Source organism: Giraffa tippelskirchi, chromosome 13, assembly GCF_054371585.1.
Source record: "Giraffa tippelskirchi isolate mGirTip1 chromosome 13, T2T-mGirTip1v1.2.pri, whole genome shotgun sequence".
Taxonomy (NCBI): domain Eukaryota; kingdom Metazoa; phylum Chordata; class Mammalia; order Artiodactyla; family Giraffidae; genus Giraffa; species Giraffa tippelskirchi.
Window position 1 is genome coordinate 90363499 of NC_137287.1, and position 25944 is coordinate 90389442.

At 44.3% G+C, this 25944-nt stretch overlaps 1 protein-coding gene and 1 non-coding gene across 3 annotated transcripts in view; both read left to right on the forward strand.

The window, feature by feature from the left end:
• Positions 1 to 25944, forward strand: part of CDS2 (CDP-diacylglycerol synthase 2) — a 53948-nt gene that overhangs the window by 25366 nt on the left and 2638 nt on the right. For both annotated transcript variants that reach the window (XM_081559155.1, XM_081559156.1), the window contains exons 2-10: positions 14297 to 14433; positions 15722 to 15818; positions 16574 to 16671; positions 18680 to 18819; positions 20620 to 20678; positions 21314 to 21396; positions 24223 to 24310; positions 24810 to 24878; positions 25775 to 25927. In XM_081559155.1, the coding sequence (XP_081415281.1) occupies positions 14297 to 14433; positions 15722 to 15818; positions 16574 to 16671; positions 18680 to 18819; positions 20620 to 20678; positions 21314 to 21396; positions 24223 to 24310; positions 24810 to 24878; positions 25775 to 25927 (924 nt within the window). The remainder of the gene's footprint in view (positions 1 to 14296; positions 14434 to 15721; positions 15819 to 16573; positions 16672 to 18679; positions 18820 to 20619; positions 20679 to 21313; positions 21397 to 24222; positions 24311 to 24809; positions 24879 to 25774; positions 25928 to 25944) is intronic.
• On the forward strand, positions 20199 to 20300 carry LOC145533604 (small nucleolar RNA U6-53/MBII-28). Its single transcript, XR_014074191.1, has one exon. It is a non-coding gene; the product is annotated as a small nucleolar RNA U6-53/MBII-28 (small nucleolar RNA).

The following is a 25944-nucleotide window of genomic DNA, read 5'->3' on the forward strand; positions in this document are numbered from 1 at the left end:
GTAGCTAGGGAGAGAGGGTATAACTAGTGTTATGGAAGGTAGGTCCACAGAAGAGAGATTAGTGGTTAAAGTCTTGTGTTAACTGCTAATTTTATATTTGTATACTTAGCTCATCTTTCTAGCACATTGATTTTTTTATTTTTAATAGTTACTTTTAATCTATTTTTGTTTGCACTGAGTCTTCATTGCAGTTCATGGGCACTTTGGTGTTCAGTTCAGTTCAGTCGCTCAGTCATGTCCGACTCATTGCGACCCCATGAATTGCAGCACGCCAGGCCTCTCTGTCCATCACCAACTCCCGGAGTCTAACCAAACCCATGTCCATCGAGTCGGTGATGCCATCCAACCATCTCATCCTCTGTCGTCCCCTTCTCCTCCCGCCCCCAATCCTACCCAGCATTAGGGTCTTTTCCAATGAGTCAACCCTTCGCATGAGGTACCCAAAGTATTGGAGTTTCAGCTTTAACATCAGACCTTCCAATGAACACCCAGGATTGATCTCTTTTAGGATGGATTGATTGGATCTCCTTGCAGTCCAAGGGACTCTCAAGAGTCTTCTCCAACACCACAGTTCAAAAGCATCAATTCTTTGGCGCTCAGCTTTCTTCACCGTCCAACTCTCACATCCATACATGACCACTGGAAAAACCATAGCCTTGACTAGACGTACTTTTGTTGGCAAAGTAATGTCTCTGCTTTTAAATATGCTATCTAGGTTGGCCATAGCCTTCCTTCCAAGGAGTAAGCGTCTTTTAATTTCATGGCTGCAATCACCATCAGCAGTGATTTTGGAGCCCCCAAAAATAAAGTCTTGACACTGTTTCCACTGTTTCCCCATCTATTTCCCATGAAGTGATGGGACCAGATGCCATGATCTTAGTTTTCTGAACGTTGAGCTTTAAGCCAACTTTTTCACTCTCCTCTTTCACCTTCATCAAGAGGCTCTTTAGTTCTTCTTCACTTTCTGCCATAAGGGTGGTGTCATCCGCATATCTGAGGTTATTGATATTTCTCCCGGCAATCTCGATTCCAGCTTGTGTTTCTTCCAGCCCAGCAATTCTCATGATGTACTCTGCATGTAAGTTAAATAAGCAGGGTGACAATATACAGCCTTGATGTACTCCTTTTCCTATTTGGAACCAGTCTGTTGTTCCATGTCCAGTTCTAACTGTTGCTTCCTGACCTGCATACAGGTTTCTCAAGAGACAGGTCAGATGGCCTGATATTCCCATCTCTTTCAGAGTTTTCCACAGTTTATTGTGATCCACACAGTCAAAGGCTTTGGCATAGTTAATAAAGCAGAAATAGATGTTTTTCTGAAACTCTCTTGCTTTTTCGATGATCCAGCGGATATTAGCAATTTGATCTCTGATTCCTCTGCCTTTTCTAAAACCAACTTGAACATCTGGAAGTTCACGGTTCACGTATTGCTGAAGCCTGGCTTGGAGAATTTTGAGCATTACTTTACTAGCATGTGAGATGAGTGCAATTGTGCGATAGTTTGAGCATTCTTTGGCATTGCCTTTCTTTGAGTTTACATACAGTTTTTTTGTAGTTGCGGCAAGCAGGAGCTACTCTCTAGTTGTGGTGCATGGGCTTCTCGTTGCAGTGGTGTCTCTTGTTGGGAAGCATAGGCTCTAGAGCACTCGGCCTCAGTAGTTGTGGCGCATGGGCTTTAGTTGCCCCACGGCATGTGGGATCTTTCCAGACCAGGGATCAATTGATACTTGTGTCACCTGCGTTGGCAAGTGGATTCTTAACCACTGGCCTACCAGGGAAGTCCCACATTGATATTTTTAAGTGTTTATCTGTCTTTCTGAGCTTTGTGTCACTTGCATGTTTTATCAGTCTACCATCAGTGGTTTTATTTAAGTCATTAATGACAGAGGTGACTAGGAAGCAAAACAGAAATTGGGTGTTCAGTGTGATTACAGCTATTATCCCCCCACAACACATGTATTTATAGAAAAAGACTAGCGTGAAATATATCACAGCATTTTGATAATCTGGGCATTCTAAAGGTGTGTATCCCAGTTATCTTTAAGGAATATATATTACTTCAAGAAAAAAATTTTATTAAGGGTTGAAGTGATACATATCCCTAGTGCCTGCAAAGTTGATATTAATAATAAATTTCAGGCATTGGTAAGTGCTATAAAGAAAAGAAAGCATTCTGGGTCTTCTTGATGGTCCAGTGGTTAAAACTCTGTGCTTCCACTGCAGGGGGTACAGGTTTGATCCCTGGTCCAGAAACTAGGATCCTGCATGGCATGTGACCAAAATAAAAATAAAAATAATTTTTTTTAAAAAAAGAAAGCATTCTAAGGAGATAGAGAATGATGGAGATGGAGGTGGGCCATTTTTTTAAGTAGGGTGGTCAGGGAAGCCCTCTTTGAGGACATTAAATGAAGATTGAGTAAGGTGGGCTGATTGAGCAATGAGAACATTCCAGAGTTAATGTGAAGGCTCTGAGTCAGGAATTAGTTCAGTGTACTGAGGGACAGCAGAAAGGCTGTCAGTTCGTCCTCCCTGGAAATCACTGTTAGAGGAAAGAGATAAGAGAGGTAGGCTGGGAAGTTAAGCTAAGGTAGTGAGAGGTCATTAAAGGAATTTAACTCAGGGAGTTGAATGCACTGATATATATTTTAGGAAGATCATTGGTTATTTGTGAGGAGAATGGATGGTGAAAGGAGCAATTAGGAGACCATTGCAGCTGAGAGATGATGGGGGCTGGGATGAGCCTGCGTGCGTGCATGCGTGTGTGCTCAGTTGTGTCCGACTCTTTTGCGACCCTATGGACTGTAGCTAGCCAGGCTCCTCTGTCCGTGGGATTTCCCAGGCAAGAATATTGGAGTTGGTTACCATTTCATCCTCCAGCGGATCTTCCCAAACCAGGAATCAAACCCACGTCTCCTGCTTTGGCAGGCAGCTTCTTTACCACCGCGCCACCTGGGACGCCTGGTATAAGCTTAGTGACTGTGAAGATAGAGAGGATAGATTTGAGATATATTTTGGGCATAGAACCGACAAAACTTGAATTGTTTTTCGACTACAAATCATTTGCAGTTTGATTTACTACAAATCAAAGTAAATTTGCAATAAATTTACTGCAAATTCATTTTATATGAATGAATGAATTCATGCAATTCATTGGCTTTAAAACCATCCTCTGTCCTCATGCTGCTGCGCCTTTCAGGTGTTGGCATCATCCGAAGACTCCCATGAAGATGCAGGCCAGTGCCTTAGCATCTGGGGCTCTGCCTCTCCACCTATTCCCTTTTTCCTCAGGCTGGTGGGGGAAAGAGAGCCCAAGTGTTTTTTCTCACAGTTGTATAATTGGATGCTAGAGTTCTAATTTGATTGTGCCATCTTAGGCCAAGTGCTTACTCCAGAACAGTTATGCCCCCCCACCACATTGAGTTATACTGGGGTTAAAATGCCTGTTCATGAACTTGTCACTGTGGAAAAGGGTATGGGATTAAAATAATTATTTTGCACAGGCTACTACACAACGTGCAAGGGGAGGGGAGTGGATTTTAGAAGGGAGTCAGTTGCATGTCCAGTACTTGGGGAAAGATGAGAGAGGAATTAAGCAAATTAAGCACGACTCCTGGGTTTCCAGGGTGGTGCTAGTGGTGAAGAACCCACCTGCCAATGCAGGAGATGCAAGTTCGATCCCTCGTCAGAAAGATCCCCTGGAGGAGGGATGACAACCCACTCTAGTATTCTTGCCTGGAGAATCTCATGGGCAGAGGAGCCTGGTGGGCTATGGTCCATAGGGTTGCAAAGAGCTGGACATGACTGAAGCGACTGAGCACACAAAGCACCCAGGTTTCTGGCTTATGCTGGATATAGATTGTGGTGCCATCAACTGGCTAGCTAGGTGCTTGAGGATCAAGAGTTTTGTGGGCAATGTCAATAGTTCTGTTTAGATATGTTTGAGATGTCTGCGAGAACTTTCTGGTGGAGATGTCAGTAAGTAGTTGGAAATATAGCAGTTGGGTCTGGAGCTGGAGGAGAGCCTGGGGTTGGTGATATAATTATCAGAATCATTGGCATGGAATTGGTAATTAAAGCCAAGGTGCTGGATGGTAGTACTTAAGGGAGTGAGTGTAATGGGTCCAGAATTGAGCCTAAAGCCAGTCCAACATTTAGAGGACAAGTAGAGGGAAGATAATTCCTGTACTCAGAGCAGTCAGTCAGGTAGAATGAGAACATGGAAAGTATATATCATGCAAGCCAAGAGAACAGTGTTTCAAGAAAGACGTGTTCAACTAGATCTAATATTGCCAAGAGGTACCATAAGATGAAGACTGGAATGTGCATTTGGTTTTGTGTCTTCGAGGCTGTTTTGTTTACCTCATGTTAAGAAATTTTAAATTCATTTTTGTGCTCAGAGCCTGGGACATCACACTGAGGCCACAGTGGCTCTTCTCTGCTGAGGTTCGGGGTATCTGAAAGTCACATGCAGTTCAGCTGACCAGGCACTCTTTTTTTTTATTTAAACCTTTGTATTAAAGGAACCTTTCAAACACAAAAGAGAATAGTTTAGTCCGTTTCTTTGTACCCACTGTACAGAAAGTGAAAGTCACTCAGTCCTGTCCGACTCTTTGCGACCCCATGGACTATACAGTCCATGGAATTCTCCAGGCCAGAATACTGGAGTGCGTAGCCTTTCCCTTCTCCAGGGGATCTTCCCAACCTAGGGATCGAACCCAGGTCTCCCACACTGTAGGCGGATTCTTTACCAGCTGAGCCACAAGGGGTGTGAAAAACACACTTTTCCTTTTTTTTCAAAAAATATTTATTTATTTGGCTGTTGGGTCTTAATTGTGTCATGTAGGATCTTTCACTGTGGTGCACAGACTCCCTAGTTGTGGCGCACGGGCTTAGTTGCCCCAAGACATGTGGGGTCTTAGTTCCCTGACCAGGGATAGAATCCATGATCCCTGCATTACAAAAGCAGATTCTTAACCACTTACTTTGTCTAGTAATCTTTGTAGTAGGAACTGTTGGAGATGTGTGACACTGAGGCAAGTACTGGATATTGATTTATGATTTAGAGGTTCATCAGATGAGGAATCCAGTAGCTGGTCCTGGTTCCATTTTCTTCCTAAGGTCTAGGGAGTACATTTGAGCCCCGTTTCGAGATTGCAAATATGTTTCTCATCTTATTAACTCTTTTTATTTCTTACTTAACTCTTATTATTTTTTATTAACTTATTTCCCATCTTATTAACTCTTGGTAGTATTTGATAAGCTTTCTTCTTTGCATGAGCCTTGTTCTAATAATGAAGAAACTTAGAATTACTTTCTCCCCCAGTAAGGATGGGCTCATTTTTTTCTTAAATACTAATAGAGATGCCTGACTAGGTAACTGATGATAAGAGGACCTATTGGATTCCAGCAGGGCTTCCGATTTTTGGTGTCTTTGACTCTGAAGGACAGTGGAAAACAAGTGGTATCATTAGAACAGAACTGTGGGCAGAGTCTCCCAAGAAACAGAGGTGATTTTTCCAGCTCTGGGAGTCTCTGTCCTGAATTAAATAATGTCTTCTGATGATGATTGGTACTAGATTAGAGTTGTATGCTTGTTCTTTTAGAAAACAGATTTGTTTACCCCAGAGGGGGGCCTTAATGGGAAGGTGAAGAAAGGGTAATACCTGTTTGTTCTGTGTCATCCAAACTCTTGGTTTAATGTATGGGAGTAGCAGTTTTGAGGAGGTTGGGACCTAAAGCAACAGTGTCCATCTGGATTAGAAAGCCTTGTATTCAGGCAGGCTGCTTCTTACTTTTCTGAACTTTCTCAGACATACCTGTATTTTTTTTGAATCCCCTTATTATTTATTTGGCCACAAATGACAGAAAACCCAGAATAACAGTAGCTTACCAAGATAGAATTGCCCTTATTTCTCATGTAATAGGCAGTCCAGAATCCATACAACTTTGTTCTTGCTACATAGTTGTCCTCTGTAGGTAGTTTTTCCTGATGGTCTCCTCCTTTTATCTTGTTGCTTAGACATTGGTAATAGATGATTTTCACCTCATAGGCCAAGATGGTTGCTGGAGCTCCAACTAGCCTTTCCACAATTCAATCGGAATGGAGGAAAAAAGGTATAATTGCTCACAACACTTCTGCTAATATCTCATTGACCAGAATTGGAAAATGTACTCTTGGTTCTAAGCCCAGCTAAAAATCAGGGCTTCTGTTCTAAGAAAGAAGAGGAGATGAACAGTGGGACAATGGACTGCAACCCTATAATGCCTCATATAGTGCTTTTAAGAGTGTGGAAGATGTTGAATTGCTACATGTTGCCCAGCTCTGCAAATCTAGTAAACCCAGGATCCTCTCTGAATGATTGACTGTGGCTACTTAGGCACATGTGATGAGACTTGGCGTCTTCTCTGTACGCACCATGCCAGATGTTGGGAGGAAGTCAGCATATCCCCCTTTCCCCCACCGAGATTGTGTCTGCAGGAGGAGACCAAACAGTGTGGAGTGCATTCTTGAGGGAGAGCGGGGGCCACTGGGACACAGGGCAGCTGGGAAAGGTTTGGAGATCTGTTAGCTGAGATCTGAAGTAAATTATAATTGGCCAGAGGAGAGATGAGTTTCTAAAGAGGGCAATCTGCATAGACTGTTCTAGGAAGGAACAGGATGAGCAGAAAGCCTAAAATAAGAAAGTACAGCCTGTTCTAGGAACTGACTGTAGGTCAGAATGGCTGAGAGACAGTAGGCTGGAAGGGTAGACAAGACTCTGATCCCAAAGGGGCTTGTAGATCATTTAAAAAGTTGAGATCTAGCCTTTAGATGGCAAGAGGAGGAAGAATCACCTCTGTTTAGCCAAGGGAGCTCCAGGAGGAGTACTGGACAAGGAGTGATGCAGTCAGATTTTCTTTCCAGAAAGACCTTCCTGGTGCAATGTGAAGAGTAGAGTGGAGATAGGAATAGATTCAGGCCTGGAGATAAGGTGGCCAGTTGGGCTGTTGCAGTTACTGGAGGGGACAATGTTGGCTTAGGTGTTCCAGAGGCAGTGGGAATGGGTTCAGTTCAGTTTAGTTGTTCAGTGGTGTCCAACTCTTTGTGACCCCATGGACTGCAGCACGCCAGGCCTCCCTGTCCATCACCAACTCCCGGAGCTTACTCAAACTTACTCAAACTCATGTCCATTGAGTCAGTGATCCAACCATCTCATCCTCTGTCGTCCCCTTTTCCTCCCGCCTTCAATCTTTCCCAGCACTGGGGTCTTTTCAACTGAATCAGTTCTTCGCATCAGGTGGCCAGAGTATTGGAGTTTCAGCTTCAGCACCAGTCCTTCCAATGAATATTTAGGACTGATTTCCTTTAGGATGGACTGATTGGATCTCCTTGCTGTCCATGGGACTCTCAAGAGTCTGTTTCGGAGGTAGTGATCACAGACCAGGTGATAGCAGCCTGGGAAGGATAGGATAGGAGGGAGGAAGCACGAAGGGTGATTGGCCACCTTTTCATTTGAGTATTCAGGGGAAAGGGAATGAATTTGGTTTTGAGCACCTAGAGAATTTTAGGTATCTGTGGGACATCCAAGGGGGGACATCAAGTATGATTGGATATGTGGATCTGAAGCTCAAGAAGAGGCTGTTGGAGGCATCAGAGTGAATGAGATTACTCAGGGAGAGTGTGTAGTAGAACAGGAGGAGCACCCAGCACAGAACCTCTCGGAGCCCCTCAATTAAAGGACAAGCTGAAGAAGAGGAAGCTGCTGAGGAGAAACTGGCTAAGGAAGGCCTGGCTAGATAGGCAGGTGGGAAACCAGGAGGTTGTGCTGCTTGGAAGCCAAAGGAAGAATATTTCTCAATAATGACATCAAAAGTTGCTGCAAGGCCATGCTGGCAGCAGAGGACTGGGAATGCCCAAGGATGAAGGTGGCTTGGTGTGGCTTGAGGAATGAAGGTCAGTCAAGGGTGAAGGTCAGTCAAGGGAAAGGGATGGGGTGTTCAAAACTCTTCCCAAAGGTTCACTTGTGAAGTGGAGAAAAAAGTGCTTTCTTTGGATGAGCCTGCTTAAGTGGTGTAATATGAGGGCCTGGGGTGAGGGGGAGGCTGGAGGACAGAAGAGAGAGTAGGGAGATCAATGGAGCAAGGTGCTGAGGAGGGGGCAGGATGGGGGATGGCAGCATGTGGGCTGCTCCCAGTGTGGCTCTCCTGGGAACAGTTGTCTTCCCACAGGAACCCTCCTCTGGGCCCAAGACTGGCAGCAGTATATTCTCTGCAAAGAGCCCTGTGGCTCCTTGTAAATAGTATTGTCTGGAGGTAAAATGGTTCAGAGCCAGAGTTAGGTTTTAAAAAGCTGAACCTTCTGCACGTACATCTTTCCATGTCCTCTCTCTGGAGCTCTTTGGTGTGGAGAGCAGTTACCCATGGAGGTACTTTAAGGAAGCAGTCCATCTGGAGTAATTGAATGCATTTTCTGTGGATCACATTATTGATATGAAGCTTTTGAAGGCAGGGTGTGGACATTTTGGGGATGATTCTAAACTTTCCTCCCCTTTGATCCTTTGTTCAGACAACTGAATTTGTCAGATGAGGTGAGCATTAGAAAAAGCTAGAAATATTTTCTTTGCTGTTCCAAACACCATGCAGACACACACATACACTTTTTTCCCCCTCCAGTAGGAACTCAGGTGAAAGCTTACTTGGCTTTTTTCAGTGACAGGGACACATAGGTCTCCTACACTCATTAGGGATAAACCTGTCTCTGGTAATTTCTTTCCTGGAGGTGTGTGTGTAAGTGGGAGAGTTGATTGCCCTGGTAGCTGGCGTGTGGCCAGCTACACGGCTTAGTTAAGAAGATGGCAGGTGGGACTTCCCTGGTGGTCCAATGGTTAAGAATCTGCCTTCCAATGCAAGGGACACAGGTTCAACCGCTAGTTGGGGAACTGAGATCCCACATGCTGTGGAGCAACTAAGCCGGCGTGCTGCAACCAGAGAGGCCCCTGTGCACTACAGTGAAGACCCAGCACATCCAAAAAAACAAAAAAGACGGCTGGCCTGATACTTAATAGAAAGATTAGGCTCAGCCTGATGATTTTCCTCCAACACAAGATTTATAATTTCCATCTAAAGCAGTGGGAAAAATAGTTTATGTAAGGTGTGAAGACACTCTGTAAATGAAACTTACAAATTTTAATGCAGCTTAGTATGCTCTAAACTGCTAGGGTTCTCTTCTGGGTTTCCCACCTAGATTACAGCAGTGAAAATGAGTCCTACAGATGCTCTACTGGGCCAAGCCGGGTCCTTTCTCAGGCCAGGAAGCCTGACCTTGAGCACAGGGGCCTCCCTCCTCCCCTTATTACTGCTCCTTGGCCCTCCCTCACTGCCATCTCTTGCTTCTGTTGAAGAAGGACTTCTGTGCTATCTGAGCCCTGGTTCACTGGTGTCTGGGCAGTTGTGGGAGGTAGAGGGGACCTAGAAGGCTGGTAGGGGAAGCTTTTTAGGCATGAGTTCCTCTAAAAATGTTGACAGGTCTTATCTGAACCCTTGGTGCCCAAGGCTTTCCATGTGTCTATCATATCACAAAGTGTGTCTGCCTTAGAGTCTTAAGTGAACCAGAAGGAAGGAGGCCTCAGAGGTAACTTTTTCTTCTCCTTTTAAAGCAATGCTCTTGTTTCCTGTTTACACCAGCACCACAGCCCACTTGGGAAATGGCTGCAGGACTGTGGGAGGATGGGCGGTGATTGAGATAGAATCTGAGAGATAGGGTCTGCTCTATTCAACCTCTGATCTGGGTCCTTGGGTTGAAAAGAAAGGGAGGAGGGGATGCCTGGGAGCTGAGCTGAGCTTGGAGCAGCAAGGCAGCCTTTCCCCGCTACCGTGTGCTGGTCCCAGAGCTCCTGAGCTGGATCCTTAGACCCTCAGCTAGCAGGGAGAGGTGATGAGAGTGGGCACTAGTCTGGCTCTGCTACAAGGGTTGCTGCCAAGGCAGGGGCCTGTCAGACCTGGCACATGAGCTGGAAATCTGAGCTGATTTTGTCATGTGCTCAATGCAGTCCAGACACCATGGTCCATGGTAGGTTAAGAAGAATTAATTTAGCTTATTAGTCCAATAAATCTTTGGGTTCGTACTGTGTTCCAGGCACTGCTTAGTGTGGTGGGAATCAAGAATCCCAGGGTCACTGACCCACCACTGTGTCTGACATGTATGTGATGTTTTTACCATGTTCCCCAGCTGTTACAGCCTCAGTTATATACAAGTTTTGATAGGTTCATCATAAAGTAGGCACAGGAAAGGAAAGATGAACGAGGTAAATAGGAGTAAGTTCTAATGTTTCCTTCCACACCTCAGTGAACTGTGCTGTACACATCCCATGTCAGGGAGTGTTGGTAGGTACTGCTGGCTGTGTTTCAGACCTTCACCTTTATGGGAACTTTGAGAAGTGGATCATTTTTAAGTTGGGGCCACCTGTTGGATGAATGAAAGACAGGAAAGAAGAAGCAAGGCAGGCAGATGCTGAGTTCACAGAATTGATTAGCACACAGGCCCCAGCAAGACCTGATAAGCACTATTCTTTCTCCACTCCACCTTCCTTGGGAAGGATGCCCAGGTTGCCAGGGATGGGTGTTTAGGGTTCTTGGGCTCCTGTCCTGTGTGCCATGGTCAGCCTGGAGAATGGGGGTAGGGTGGAATTTAGCAGGTCCCTGTTGCTCTTCAGTCCCTTTATAGTTTTAATAGACTTTCACTGATGTTGCATTTGATCATTCCAGCAACCATGTGATGTTGGGGGCGCTTTCCCCAGGGGGAAGACCAGGGACTGGAGGCCTGTGCTGATGTAATGAACACCAGAGCTGGGAATTGACTGACTGCCTCTGCCTCCTGCAGAAGGTCTTTCTTGGCATCTGCCTATCTTTCCATCCCCTGGAGGAGCAAACCAGTGAAACACTTGACATCTCTGATTCTTGGTCCTCACATGTGCCACTTTCTCCTGGGCAAAAACTTGAGCTCCAGGTGTTTGACTCCTGCTGGGTCCACTACAGAAGCTGCTGCCAGCACTCACCTCCTCACTGAGGTATAAGCAGCCCAAGTGGAAGGCCCTGCCCACATACAAGGAGTAGCCAGAACAGCACAGGGTTTCCAGGTTCTCCGAGGTTTCTGTTCCTTCGTCTGCTCTCTTGGCAGCCGCGCCAGGAGCCCTGAGAGTTGGCTGACTTACCCCACCATGATTCATGTCTTCCCAGGTTGTGCCCTTTCCTCCTGCACAGGGATTTGCCCTCCTGCCTTTTCCGGCTCTGTTTCAGCTTATGGGAGAGAGGTTGTCTGTGTAGGTGTTTGTCTCCTGCTCCAAGGAGACCTCCAGTTAAGTGCTCTGAGGATGCTTATTCAGTGGCCTGGGCTGAGGCCCAGGACCCTGGCGTTCCTTACTTGCTTTTAAAAGTGAAGTCGCTCAGTCATGTCTGACTCTTGGTGACCCCATGGACTGTAGCCTACCAGGCTCCTCTGTCCATGGGATTTTCCAGGCAAGGGTACTGGAGTGGGGTGCCGTTTCCTTCTCCAGGGGATCTTCCCAACTCAGGGATCGAACCTGGGTCCTCCCACATTGCAGACAGACGCTTTACCATCTGAGCCACCAGGGAAGCCCTTACTTACTTAAAGGCAGGTAAAAACTAGAAAGTTAATCTCCTTTAGGCTTATTTCTTTAGTTTACTTCATTTCTTAGTTGTTCATCCCACGTCTCCTGATGTCTTGACAGTAACAACAGTCACTGTGTCTTTGTGACATTTCTCTATGTCCTTTTACTGCTTTCTGCTTCAGGATACCTCTCTTCACTGCATCTCTTCCTAGTAAGGAAGGAGAGGAGTCAGATACGGCGTTATTTGGGCTGACGTTTGTAAAAGGGTCTGCAAGGTCCAGAGACTTAGTACCAAGCCAGAGCTCCCTGCAGGGGCTCTGCTCGGGTTCCTTCCTGCCCTTCCTAGCTTGGGGACCGAGCAGCCTTTGTGAGTTTCCTTGACAACAAGATGGATAAGTTAAAAATAGCTGGTGCTAGAGCTTCCCTGTGTGTGTGTGTGCACGTATGCATGGGTACGCGCTTGCAAGCATATGCACCTACATACATACCCTCTCACCTGCTGTTGTCAACTCAGTCCCTGTGGCTTCTGCATACTCCTGGAGAACATCTGTGGGAGGCCTTAGTGGGGCCCTGGTACTTGCATTTTGCAATTCCTTGGTTTAGGGGTCAGATCTAGATAATCCCACAGCATTGTTACCTCATATCCCTGATGGTCACTGATGGGAAAAGGATGATAATGTTAGCCTACAGCATGGAAATCTGTTCTGAATGCCTCCGTCTTCACTAAGTATGACTGGAGAGAGAGAATCCTAGTTACACTTAGGGGCATTGCTGCATTTCAGAACCTTGTGGCGCAGTGGAATAGGACACAGCTCTGGGTGTGGGTCTGGTTATATCTTTCTGGAGAACCCTTACACAGATAAGGAGGGTCCTTTCTGGGCTCCTTTTATTAGGTAAGGAAGTGGAGTACAGCACTTGGGTGACTTGTCCACTGGCTCAGCCTGGTGGAGGAAGGAGCATTGACCTCATCAGCAGCAGCTGTGGCTCTTTCCCTCAGGTGCTACTGATGAGGACACCTCCATAAGGTCATTTTTTGTTGTTGTTTTGTTTTTTTAAATTGAAGTATAGTTGACGTACAGTGTTGTGTTAATTTCTGCTGTACAGGAGAGTGACTCCCTAAGTTCTTTACCAAAGCCCCCTGTTTCTGTATCAGCAATCCTGCAGTAGTTAAGCCTTCTGTTTTGTGGTATTATCTCAGTTGTAAGTTAATTTAGAAACAGCTGTTTCTATGAGAGCGGGGCTGCTTTACCGTAGCTGGAAAAAATTCCTCTCTTGCTCCACCACCTTCCATGTATTTGTCAGCATCTGTGTGCCAAACATGAGGATATCTCGTCTTCAGGGGCCTTATGGTCAGTTGGGGCAGCAGACAATTACAAAATCTCCCACCAACTCCCCATTGTGGCCAGTGCTGAGCGAGAGGGAAAAGGTCTGATTGTAGGTGAGAGAAGGACTGAGGTGGGGTGTTAGGGTTTACAGGAGACTGGGGGAACATGTTAGTGATACAAAGTACTTAAATTTGGAACATATTAATAAACTCCTACACATAAAAAAAGCAAGGAAACCCAGTAGAAAACTGACCAGTGACTTGACAGGCACTTCACGAAAGAAGACATCAGAATGGCCAAAAATGTGTGAAATGGTGCTCAATTTCATATATTTATTAGTCACTAAGGAAATTCAAATTGTTCAATTTGAAAAAAAGATACAACTTTTTGTTTGTTCATGTATGTAATGAAATCTTTGATGGTTCGGTGAAACATCCTGTTGCCATTTCCAGTTTACTTTGTTCTGAATCACTTAACTGAAGAATAAAATGGATTCTGAGATGCTTAAATAAAAGGAAATGTAGTGGAATGAACACATTAAAATCAGAGACCTTTTATAGGAGATTTGGGGCCAACTATTGAATTTCTCAGAGCCCTTGTTTCTTCATTTATAAATAGTGATCTTTCTGTCTGCCTTTCCTTCCTTTCATAACTGCTAAAATGTTCACAGGTACGGGAAATACTCTCAAAATTCTGAAGGGCTACTCAAATACTATGTAGTATCATGACTTTGATCCCAAGTGATTTGATTTCTCCTGCACCTCTGCTCACAGCATCTATTCTAAATTCCCCTAAGAAATAAAAGCTCGGTACTTTGGATGGAGGACCTGCTGCTGGCAAGCTCTGGTCCCTTCATACAGTCTGGGGAGCAGAGTGAGTTCCTGCAGGCATTTCCTTACCTGACTGTGACCTGGTGGCAACTCTGTGAGTGACATCGAAGTGTCTGCTGACACCTAGGCCTGGTGGCAGGGAGAGGGTAGTGGCACACACCAGTCCTGGTGAAGTGTTTACTAGAGTTAGTGGTCCCATAGGGCTTCCACACCTGACTGGGGCTGGCCTCCTCACGTGGTGGTCTTGTGAACCCTGGAAGTAACACCATGGGTTTTCGGGAGCTCTGTTGCAGGGGGCAGTAGCCTGCACCCCCAGCTTCCCCTGAGAGAGCCTGTCCAGAGCCACTAGTTGTCCCGTGGCTCCAAGAGTCCACAGCTTATTGTGGTATTGTGGCAGAGCAGGGGCTATTCCCTGTGTGACTTAGGTGTTGGTGGAGAGGCCTTTTCAAAGGTAGATGGGTCCTTTTGGATGTCTATACCCAGTATCCTACTCAGCGCTTTTGATCTTTCCCTCTTCTGTTTTTCTGCTGTGCAGGAGTCAGAGTCAGAAGCAAAGGTAGATGGAGAGACTGCATCGGACAGTGAAAGCAGAGTGGAAGCTGTGTCCCTACCGCCCTCTGCAGATGATACCCCGGAGGTCCTCAACAGGGCCCTTTCCAACTTGTCTTCAAGGTAGCTTGGCTTAATCATGCAAGTACTTGCTGATGGCTCTGGGTCTGCAAGTGTCATGGAAGACCTGAAGCCCTTTAGAGAGCCCACAGTCTTGTAGCGGGAGCCCACATCTGTTAAAGTGTGAGGCCCAGGCCTGCCCACTTTCATTGGTTATAATATCCCCTGCCTCTGCTTAAGGCTTCATTGAGTGTCATCTAGTACTTATCAGTGACTACAAGCACAGCCTGAGTGGATCTGGCCCTTGAAGGGTACTCTAGGCTGGCTGGGAGGTACTGTCCAAAGAGCAGGAATACATGGACATAGGAGTAGTCACTGATAGAGCACATGAAGATAAATGGTCCTTGGGGTTTGTGGCTAATGGGCAGGCTGCTTTCCACTGAGGAGCCTACGTTTCTAGTTCAGAGTTCAGTTTTCCTTCTCCCCCACACATCTGTTTTGGACAGTCCTTAAATTCTCCCGTAAGAATTAAGAAACATCTCAACTTTGGTGAATTCAGGGTTCAAATTTTGGTCCCTTGAGATTCTGGTCCTTCTGATACTAGCTGTGTGGGCAGACAAACTATAAGACCCCAAAACATTATATAAAAGTGTGCCTGGGCATGCCTCCCACACATTTGTCCTTTTGAAAGGCTGTATTGTGCAGTGATTAAGATCATGTGTTCTGGAGCCAGACTGGCTCCCAGGATTCAATTCCCAGCTTAAGCACTTCACAGGGTATCACCTGTACATCCATTTCCTCATCTGTAAAAGCTAGTAGTATTGAGGGTTGAATCAGCTAATACACATGAAAGTCCTTATAGAAGTGCCAGGTGCATATGTGCCAGGTGTGATAGCTGTTATTACCACTGTGTTTGATACTGTTATTACCATAGTGATGCAGGAGCAGAGAAATGTAGGATTGTGCTGCAGGAAAAATGTTAATAGTTTTTTCTCAGAGATGCCCATAGAAGCCATTTAAATAGATACATAGTGGGGGGGGGCAGGCAGACATTACATTTCCCTTGGGATTTTTGCCTGATTCCTTCATTAAAAAACAAGTTGGGTATATTTTTATGGAGGCCTTGAGCACTTGCTGAGTTTAGTGTAGTTGAGGTGATGGCTCTGATGAGGTGAGGTGACCTGCTCCTTCCAGCATATAGCTACTGCCTCTGTCAAGGTGAAGAACATACTCCTGGAAAGCATTGACCTCAGAGCCCTCTTATCCCAGAAAGAACCATCCCCCTTGAGTTTGTGCTTCAGTTCTTTTGGGCTCCTAACATGTTTTCTCCTTCCCTTCCTCTCTAACTTAGATGGAAGAACTGGTGGGTGAGAGGCATCCTCACTTTGGCGATGATTGCATTTTTCTTCATTATCATTTACTTGGGACCGATGGTTTTAATGATGATTGTAAGTGCCATTTACATGCTATTTTAGTTTTACCTTCAGTTTTCCCTGCATGTCTAGTCATTTTAAGTGCCAGGTGTTGGGTTGGTTCTGGGAATCACTTGAGGTCCTGGCTCCTCAGACCACATCCACCTTAGAATAGCTATGATTTCTCACCTTCCAGCAGCCAACTGGAGGGCCACTGGCACAGGCCAGTTGTAGGTGATTGAAAATCGCTTTAAAATTTGATTTTAGTCCTTCAGCTCTTTGGTCAAACTGGGAACCTGGCTATGATTCTGTGTGACTCTTGCTTTTGTTTATTGTTTTCCTGGGGCCTCCCTCATAAGCTTAGGACTTTTGATAAAAAATTCCAGTCCACAGTACTTTGCTCTGAGTCTTCCCATTGTCATAGACAGCATCAAATGACTATGCAACTGACTACTGAGCAGAGCAGTTTGGGACTTTTCAAGTATATATTTTTATTCCGAGTCAAAAGTGGAAGATATTGAGTCCTGGGGGATTCTACAATAAAAAGTTAATCAAAGTTTCAGAAGCATATATTTATTGTGAGAAATTGGATCTGCTCTGTGTGACATAAAGGGACTCACAACCCTGTTGAGTGATGTGAGAGAAAGAAGGGGAGCAGAATCATTGGAGGACTGACATTATTCTTAAATATAGTGGTTTTTCTTGAAGGCCTATGACCTGTTGGTTTCTGTTCCCACAGATCCGAAGAACTGAGGAGATAGCAAGTGTTTTAATTCTTTTGTGTTCTGCAGGTGATGTGTGTTCAGATTAAGTGTTTCCATGAGATTATCACTATTGGCTACAATGTTTACCACTCCTATGACCTGCCCTGGTTCAGAACCCTCAGCTGGTAAGCTCTCTAGCCCCACAGAGACCTTTAACGGGTTTGGACAAAGGTTTTGTGGTAGGTAGTTACAGTCGTGGTAGGTAGTTACAGTTGTGGTTGGAGGGAGGGGTTGATGGCCATGGACCTTCACAGCACCTTTGAGACCAAAGTATTGCCTAGGCTAGACTGAATGGCTGGCTTGGAAGGAGTGGTTCTTCCTTAAAAGAATCCAGACCAGCTGTATCTGTGACCATATTTGCATCAATATTTGGATTCCTTAGATTGCACAAGGGCCCCTGTTTTCTAGATCAGTACATTTTTCATGCTCTAGTATCCCAGCATCCCACAACAGTCATCTGGGAGTTGTCAATGCTGGTGTTGCTGTTTCTGAAACTTGGCTCCCTCATCCTTAAAATAGATAGTAGAGACCTAGTCAGTGCTTTTTAACCTGTGGTTTTGGAGTCCTAGTTCCTTGGAGGTTCCTTGGGTGCCAGTGGACAGGAGTGAGACTGAATGCCGGGGGTCTGGGCTCCTCAGAGGAGCTCTGCTTTCTCCTCCTAGGAGAGGGCTTGGATGTCCTTAGGTTTTTTTTTGGCGGGGGGGACACTGTGTTATGTGGCATGTGGAATCTTAGTTCCCTGCCTAGGGATTGAACCTGGGCCTGGCCAATGAGAGCAAGTCCTAACCACTGGACTGCCAAAGAATTCTGGGCTTGTCTGTCTTGAAGCCAAAACAAAACCTGTAGTGCGGATGATGTCCAAGAAACCTTCCTGATCTGAAACCCTTTGCTGTACTGACCACACTCTTCCGAGGTGGTGACGTGTGAACAGTCCTGAGAAGACTTAGGGCAGATACAGACTCTTACTCTGCTGTGCTGGGTCTCGGGCATTGATTTCATAACTTAATAGGCCAGAGAGTAGTATTTTGGGCCCCAGCAACTTGGTTATGGCCAAGGGAGCTGACATGCTCGTACTTGGGCTGGAGACATCCTTCTCAGAGATGCTTCCTTGTCACCCAGCAGCCACAGGGCCTGTGCCTGCCCCCTGGGTTAAGATGTAGGTCTCTCTTGTGGGTCTCCTATAGCTGGAAAGCAATGTTATGAATTTTATTAACATATTCAGGATGTTTGACCCCTGACTGTGGTCACTGTTCAAAGGAAGTGTTTTTCATGTAACAGAAAACAAAGCCTGTTTGGGAGTGCTTGAACTTCCACAATTAAAAAAAAAAAAAAAATGGAAGAGATAAGAGAAGCTCTCCTCGTTCTTTGATGTCTGGATATTTACTGAGTGTATAGAGTTGGGTTGCTCATTCTCATACTCAAACACTAGTGAAGCTGCACATGTATATGGACCATGGCTTCTCCCTCCTTGGAGCTCCCTCTAGTTGAGGAGAGAGGTTATAAACAAGTGAAGAATTAATGCTAGTGAAAGATTTGTGTGTCAGAGCCGGGCATCAGAGAGGAAGACAGTCTGAGATGAAGCATAATTAATTGCTTAGTGAAAAGAGCAAGTATTTCTCACTATAGAAATAAAGGCAGGGGAGGCAGACACCACATTCGATTATGCAGGATTTTATGAAGACAATGGTGTTTGAGCAGTGAGTGATAAAGTGGGTAAGGCAGGGAGAAGAAAGCAACCAAGCAGACAGACAGAAAGCCAGAGAAATTTCGTTCTGATAGGCATGCAGAGTTCCTGTCAGGAAGAGTGGAAGTAAGGCCAAGGAGGCAGGATGAGGTACCTTTCTGGGGATTGTCTTACAGATTGAGTGTTGTTAGACCTGGCAATGCTATAGAAGGGGCAGAAACTGTCAAGTTTGTGATAAATGGAGAGTGAATGAAAGCCACAAATTTCTAGATAAACATCTCACCTATAGGGTCACCAGAGAGCAGGGATCTGTGGTCTGCTTGTCCTGCTGTGGGCTGCCTGGGGGGCTCTTAGGGGCTGGGTGGCCTGCTTACTCTGGTCCTAACAGCCTTGCTGTAAGGGAGGGGCCACATGTGCTCCCTTTGGCAGTGACCTGTCTTCCTCAACAGGTACTTTCTGCTGTGTGTAAATTATTTCTTCTATGGCGAAACAGTGACGGATTACTTCTTCACTCTGGTCCAGAGAGAGGAACCTCTGCGGATTCTCAGTAAATACCACCGATTCATTTCCTTTACTCTCTATCTAACAGGTATGTGTTAAGTGGCTTGTGAGTTGTTGCATATGTCCTGTTTTTGCATATCTGCTGAGTTGGAGTTGGGGCATTTCTTGGTTCATGTAAAGTTGTGATGACTTAACTCTGACCACACAGGGAAGCAGAACTAAGGATTCTGCCTTACATGAGCTGTAGTAGCTCTTTACTAAGAGAAAGGAGGCTGAGGGGCTTGTGTGGTTGTGGGGGCTGTAGTTTGTGCCACCTGTCCGTGTGTTTCAGCCTCTGTTGAAGGACCCCATAGCATTGTTGAATCCTGACTCTCTTGTTGGCAGAGATTCTGCAGTGTGACCAGAACAAAACCATCCAGAAACTTGTATTTGAAAAAGGACTTTTCATTGACATATACACACTATTGTATATAAAATAGGTAACTAATAAGAACTTACTGTATAGCACAGGGAGCTCTGTAATGACCTATATGGGAAAAGGATCTAAAAGGTGGATATATGTATGTGTATAATTGATTCACTTTGCCAGACACCTGAAACTAACACAACATTGCAAATCAACTATATTCCAATAAAAATTAATTTTAAAAAAGGGACACTATTAGAAACTTTATTGATTTGGGTTTAAAAAGACCTGTGACTTCAGAAGAGCCAGGAGCTTACTCTTTGAGTCTCAATTAGCTCTCCTGTAACCTAGAGCTAAAATGGCAGAGTTACTATGAGGATTTGATACGCTATATTGAAATTTGACAAATGGTAAACTGCTCCGTCAGTCTAAATTCAGTTGAGACTATACAGGAGTTCAAATAATGCTAATGTTCTTCATGGTTACCCTCAAAACCAGTTTGAGGCATATGGGAAATTTGTTCTGACTCTGACCTAAATTTCAATGTGACCTATTTTTTCATCAACTTGGTAGTGATACTTGGCTCTCTGAATGATACCTGGCTACTGAGTATGAAGTCTACTGCTGAGATGTCTGATGTGTTGAGGATAGTCAGAAAGCATGCCTCAGAGCCTGGAAGCAGCCCCACAAAGGGAGGCCAGAGGTCTAGAACAGTGATATGCTCTCTTCTGGGCAGGGCTACTTTTGAGGGACCCAGCACACTTGTGGGTAAAATCCGTTTTCTTCCTAGAGGTTTTAGTCATGTGGGTCAGTAGGAGAGAGATGCAAGGATGACCTTGGCCTTATACCATGTGGATCCCCATTCTGCCAGACCTGTTCTTTAGGACAGAGATTGGTTTCTTAAGGTCCAGATAATAATATTACAGGTTTTGGGGGCTTTGGAGTCTCTATTGCAGCTCCTTAGTTCTCTATTGTAGCACAAAAGAAACCCTGGGTAACATGTAAACAAATAGTTATGGCTGTGTTCTGATAAAAGTTTGTTTATAAAAACAGGCAGCTAACCTCGATGATGAGTTGCCATGCTAATAACTGAGCTACCAGCTAGGGCAGTGTTGCCCTACTTTGGGTGCCAGCGAGTTTAACAACAACAACAAAATACTGGCAACTGGCCTGACCATTATCAGCCCCTGTTCTAGAATCAAAACATTTCTATCTGGTGAACAGTATCCTAAGTTGAGTGTAATCTGTAAAATTTTAAAATATTGTCTTCCTTTGATTGTCTTGAAGTAGTCATTTTTTCCTTCTGACTGCCTATCTGAATAACTGATTTTATTCCCTTGGGCAATGGATTTGTGCCCTGGTTAACTGTTGCCAGGAAATTAGCAAAGGACCATATGACACAGCTAAAGGAAATGACTAGGACAAAGATAAATGCAGAATGTGATTCATTTTGCCCTTTCTCTTCCTTCCTTCTCAAACTAGGATTCTGCATGTTTGTGCTGAGTCTGGTCAAGAAGCATTATCGACTGCAGTTCTACATGGTAAGGGTAGTGTCAAAATGTGTCATTGTCAAAACTCTTGACATAAGTGAAATTCTGCGGAAACTCCACAGCCCTCTCATCCTTTCTGTGATAAATCAGAACTTTGGAATGTAGTCTGTTCTTGTGCATCTGAAACCTGGCAAGTTGTGCAAACTTCATCCCCTGTGAAGTTTGGTGGCTTCTTATCCACCCAGACCTAATTACTATTATATACCCTAAGCAGTCTCTCCTGTCTGGATCTGAGTGTGGCCTCTAGGTAAGGCTCTAGGTGAAGCTTTAGACACTGACCATAGATATCCTGCCTGGTGTATTGCTCCCTCAACTTAAAAACACCCCCTCTCTGAGTGTCCTAATCTCTCAGTAAATACTTACTAAGAAGTACCCAGGCTTTTGGAGCATAAAAGGACTAACTAGTGGGCCACATGCACCCTCCTTTTGTTGGGAACTGTAGCTGGGAAACATAGTTCTTCTCAGAGGCATGTTCTGTAGCTTTTCATTTCCAATAAGACAGATACAGAAGCAGATATCTTTCCTACCTGTTTCTCAACAATTTTCTGTTTGATACTAGCTATTATTTGAAGTTCCTTTCAAGGTAAACTGATAGGTAAAGTTTATCCTTTTATCTTCTTTTGCAGTTTGGCTGGACCCATGTAACATTACTGATTGTTGTAACACAGTCACATCTTGTTATCCACAACCTATTTGAAGGAATGATCTGGTGAGTGATGTTAGTGAGGGGCATTTTTCCTTTTATTTTGGGGGTGTTCTTATGTATAGGAGGACTGAGAAACCCCAGTTGCTAAGTTGGCAGTTCTCACCCGAGCATATCAGTGGCCCCTGCAGGCCTAGTTACAACACAGATTGCTGGGCCCCACTTTTGATTTTCTGCCTCAGTAGCTATGGGGTGAAGCCTGAGAACTACATTTCTAGTTCATTCCCAGGTGATGCTGATGCTGCTGGTCAGGACCTACACTTTGAGAACCACTGTTCTAAACCAACAGGTATAGGGATATTTAAAGAGTCCAGGACAGTGCACCTGTACAGCAACAAATATGAAAATCTAGAAGGAAAAAATCATTTCCTGGCAAGAGGACACTGAGTAAAAGTCACAAAGAAGAAAACTTGAACAGATCAATAATTATAAAAGAGCTTTGAAGATTCCATAAGAATCCACACCTGGAAAAAATGACCAGTGATAGCAGCTGAGTATTTACTTATTTACTGATGACTGCACACAGGCTTTCTCTAGTTTTGGCAAGTCTTATCTAACCCTTAGTATTAAAGCTGATAAAAACACAGGGAGAAACAAGAATGATAAACTGATTTTTTTTCCATGATTATAGCTATACCATTCTAAATAAACTATAGCAAATAGAATCTGGCAATGTGTCAAAAGAATAATATACTTAGTAGATTTTATTCTGCAAATGTGATGATTTCAGCAAGAAATCTATCACCATTGATAGAAATCAGTAGGTTGACTGAAGAAGCTATGCTTTTAGTGAAAATGTGAAGACATATCCTAGTGTGTAGAGCCTCTTGATGAGGGTGAAAGAGGAGAGTGAAAAAGCTGGCTTAAAACTCAGTATTCAAAAAACTAAGATCATGGCATCCAGGCTCATCACTTCATGGCAAATAGATGGAGAAAAAATGGAAACAATGACAGACTTTATTTTTGGGGGTTCCAGAATCACTGCAGACCATGACTGCAGCCATGAAATTAAAAGACACTTGTTTCTTGGAAGAAGAGCTATGACAAACCTAGACAGCATATTAAAAAGCAGAGACGTCACTTTGCCAACAAAGGTCTGTTTAGTCAAAGCTATAGTTTTTCCAGTAGTCATGTATGGATATGAGAGTTGGACCATAAAGAAGGCTGAGCACTGAAGAATTGATAACTTTCAAACTGTGGTGCTGGAGAAGACTCTTGAGAGTCCCTTGGACAGCAAGGAGATCAAACCAGATTTCCTAAAGGAAATTAACTCTGAGTGTTCATTGGAAGGATGATGCTGAAGCTGAAGCTTGATGCTGAAGCCACTTGATGCGAAGAGCCAACTCATTAGAAAAGACCCTGATGCTGGGAAAGATTGAGGACAGGAGAAGAGAGTGACAGAGAATGAAATGGTTGGATGGCATCACCGACTCAATGGACATGAGTTTGAGCAAACTCCGGGAGATAGTGAAGAACAGGGAAGCCTAGCATGTTGCAGTCACAAAGAGTTGGTCATGACTTAGCCACTGAACAACAACAGAGATACTAAAGTACTGTGGTTAAGATCCCAGACCATGCCTTTGTTTCTTGTTCTCAGAATGAAGATGCTGTAATACCTACTGCCTGAGGAATAAGTTAGTAAAAATATATAAAGAGCTTAGAACATGTAAAGACTAGCTCATCTAAATGTTGAGTTTTAAGCCGATTTTTTCACTTTCCTCCTTCACCCTCATCAAGAGGTTCTTTAGAGCCTTTGGGCATTATCGTGTTTAAAACAATGATAATGGCATACTGTTAGGGCATTGTCATGTTTAAAACATTGGGAAGGCACACTCTTCCTCTCTTTCAGAGTGTTGTTAAGTAGCTCCAAAGAGAGGCTCATGCTAAGTTCTCATCTTTAGGGCTAGACATACCACTTTGTTCTAGAGTGAATCATATTAAAATCTCTAATTATTGGTTTTTAGATGGAACCTTCAAGACTTGATTACAGTTGTAGAGCAGAGAATATGTGCTGGAAGCCTCAACAAAGTAAATAATATGGGTGGTTGGGTGGGTATAGGTGCTTTAAATCTCTCCCTTAACAAACAGGGAGTCAGAAAAATAAAGCCTGTGGTTGAAGGGCTAGGATTTATGTATATTATGTTCAACTATAGAGGAAATTTAAAAAATTTTAAAAAGTGACTGTCAGAGAATAGAGAGTGAGGAGAAGAGAGAGCTGGCACAAGTGTGGAAACTGTCCCCCTTTTTTGTGTATGGTAGGGATGATCAGACCACTAGCAGAAGGAGGCAGAGGAGAAATCTGGCTATATGCACTTACGTATCAGATCTTGGTCTTGCTGTCTGTGTAGTCCTGGGAGAAAGTTGGGCTCATTAGAGCTAGTAATAAACAGTAAAAAAAAAGTCAATTATGAAATAGACAATAAATGTAACAGAATAATGGAGGTAACTACTAGAAGAAGAAGAGTCAGAAATGATTAGAAGTAATTATTTTGAAGAATAGAGATAGGGATAGGGATAGGGGAAACAAGGACAACTTCTAATTTTTTCTTTTCTGTACACTTAAAAATTTTATATTACTTTGTAATGAAAAAAGAACATGACATTTTATATAGAATACCACCTCCATTTATTCAGTAGTCATTCAGTAAACATGCGAATGCTGCTGTGTGCCAGGTACTCGGTGGCATTTTTTTTCTTTTAAACTTATTCCTTAATGGGTAATAAGTACTATTTGGTTATTTTGGTACTGAAATTTATGAATAGCATTGTTTTGTGGACTTTGGAGGTATCATCTTGGTAGAGTTGATTACTTACTTTGGTTTAATTTCCTAGGTTCATTGTCCCCATTTCTTGTGTGATCTGTAATGACATCATGGCCTATATGTTTGGCTTCTTCTTTGGTCGGACCCCACTCATCAAGGTAAACGGATCACCCTAACATGGACCATTACCATGAGGCGAGGGTAGTGCTTTCAAGTAGATCAGCTTGGGAGACAGAAGAGATCTGCATGGCGTGTACATCTTCATGTCATCCTGGAGAAAGGCTAGTAATAAATTAGATTCAAGAGAAAAGCCAGAGGAAGACTTAACAATTACTCATGTGGAAAAAGAAAAAAAAGAGCTGATAGAGAAAATATTTTATAGACTGTGTAGGTACACTTTTGGGGCTTTGATCTGAATTTGAATGTTGTCATTTAATTAGTTTACTGTTTTATAACTAAATTATTTGACCAATTTTAACAGAAAGGAAACTGAGGGCTCTCAGGCTATACAAGGAAACCAAGTATGGGGTATTTTAGAAAGTGAAGTGGTTAATTGAATGAGATTTTTTTAATAGTAGAAAGACTTTAAATAATCATTATTCCCAAAGCCAGAGTTATCAAAATGCATTTTGTTAAGAACTTGCTCTCTGTCCACAGCTGTCCCCGAAGAAGACCTGGGAAGGCTTCATTGGGGGCTTCTTTGCTACTGTGGTATTTGGCCTTCTGGTAGGTAGTGGCTCCCAGCTGGGTGAGGGTTGGGTAGAGGCCTCCCACCCACCTTCCAAGCCTCTCCCGGGTTAATGAGCCTGTCTCCCAAGGCCAAGGACTCTGTCCTGCTGAATGGTAACCTTGCCCTGTAGCAGGGCGTGAACCTGGCACGGGCAGCATCAGCTGTCCTCTCTCTGCCAGTCTTCAAGCAGGGTTGTGGCAGTAGAGGAGCAGAGGCCACACACAGCTTGTACTCCTCTCACGCTGAGGCCTGGTGATACTCAGGAGATGGCGTTCATGTCCAGGCTTTTGTTACTTTGCCTGAGAGTAAGAGGTGAGGTGGGACATGCCATTCTAACCCAGATTTTCTCCTGCGTGTGCTTTGCTTGGAGGGGAGTGACTTCTCAGCCCTTTCTAGAGCACCATTCTCTGCTTCGGACCTTCAGGCCAGTCTTTCCCCTTTTCAGGGTTGTCTAGCTGTCCTTCAAGACTCACTTGCCTCTTTAGTGGTCTTCAGCTTCTTTCCTCTTGGTTGTCGCCCTCTCACTATACTGCCCCCCTCACCACTTGTCATTTTGAATTAAGAGATCCTGAGAAAAATAAACCATAGGTTCTCCAAATAGGACAAAACTTCTTATAGTTCTTGCCCAGATTCCTTTAGGTCTTCCCTGGATTTATTCAGGACCTGGTTGTTTGAGCAAGTACACTGAGGCCTCAGTAGGCCACAAGTCTCTTTCATTTTTTTCCAGAATTCAGGTAAAATAACACATACGGTGAAACATGAACCTCTGATTTAATGCATAGCTTGCAATTAGGGTGCTAGGTGCTGTGAGGAGCACGGCCTAACCAGGTGCCTACTGCCCAGGCAAGATGGCTGGAACTTATCTCCTTTGTCTGTCTGCTCTCATCCTCAGCTGTCCTATGTGATGTCTGGGTACAGATGTTTTGTCTGCCCTGTGGAGTACAACAATGATACCAACAGCTTCACTGTGGACTGTGAGCCCTCGGGACTGTTTCGGCTGCAGGAGTACAACATTCCTGGGGTGATCCAATCGATCATTGGCTGGGTATGTGCCACTCACAT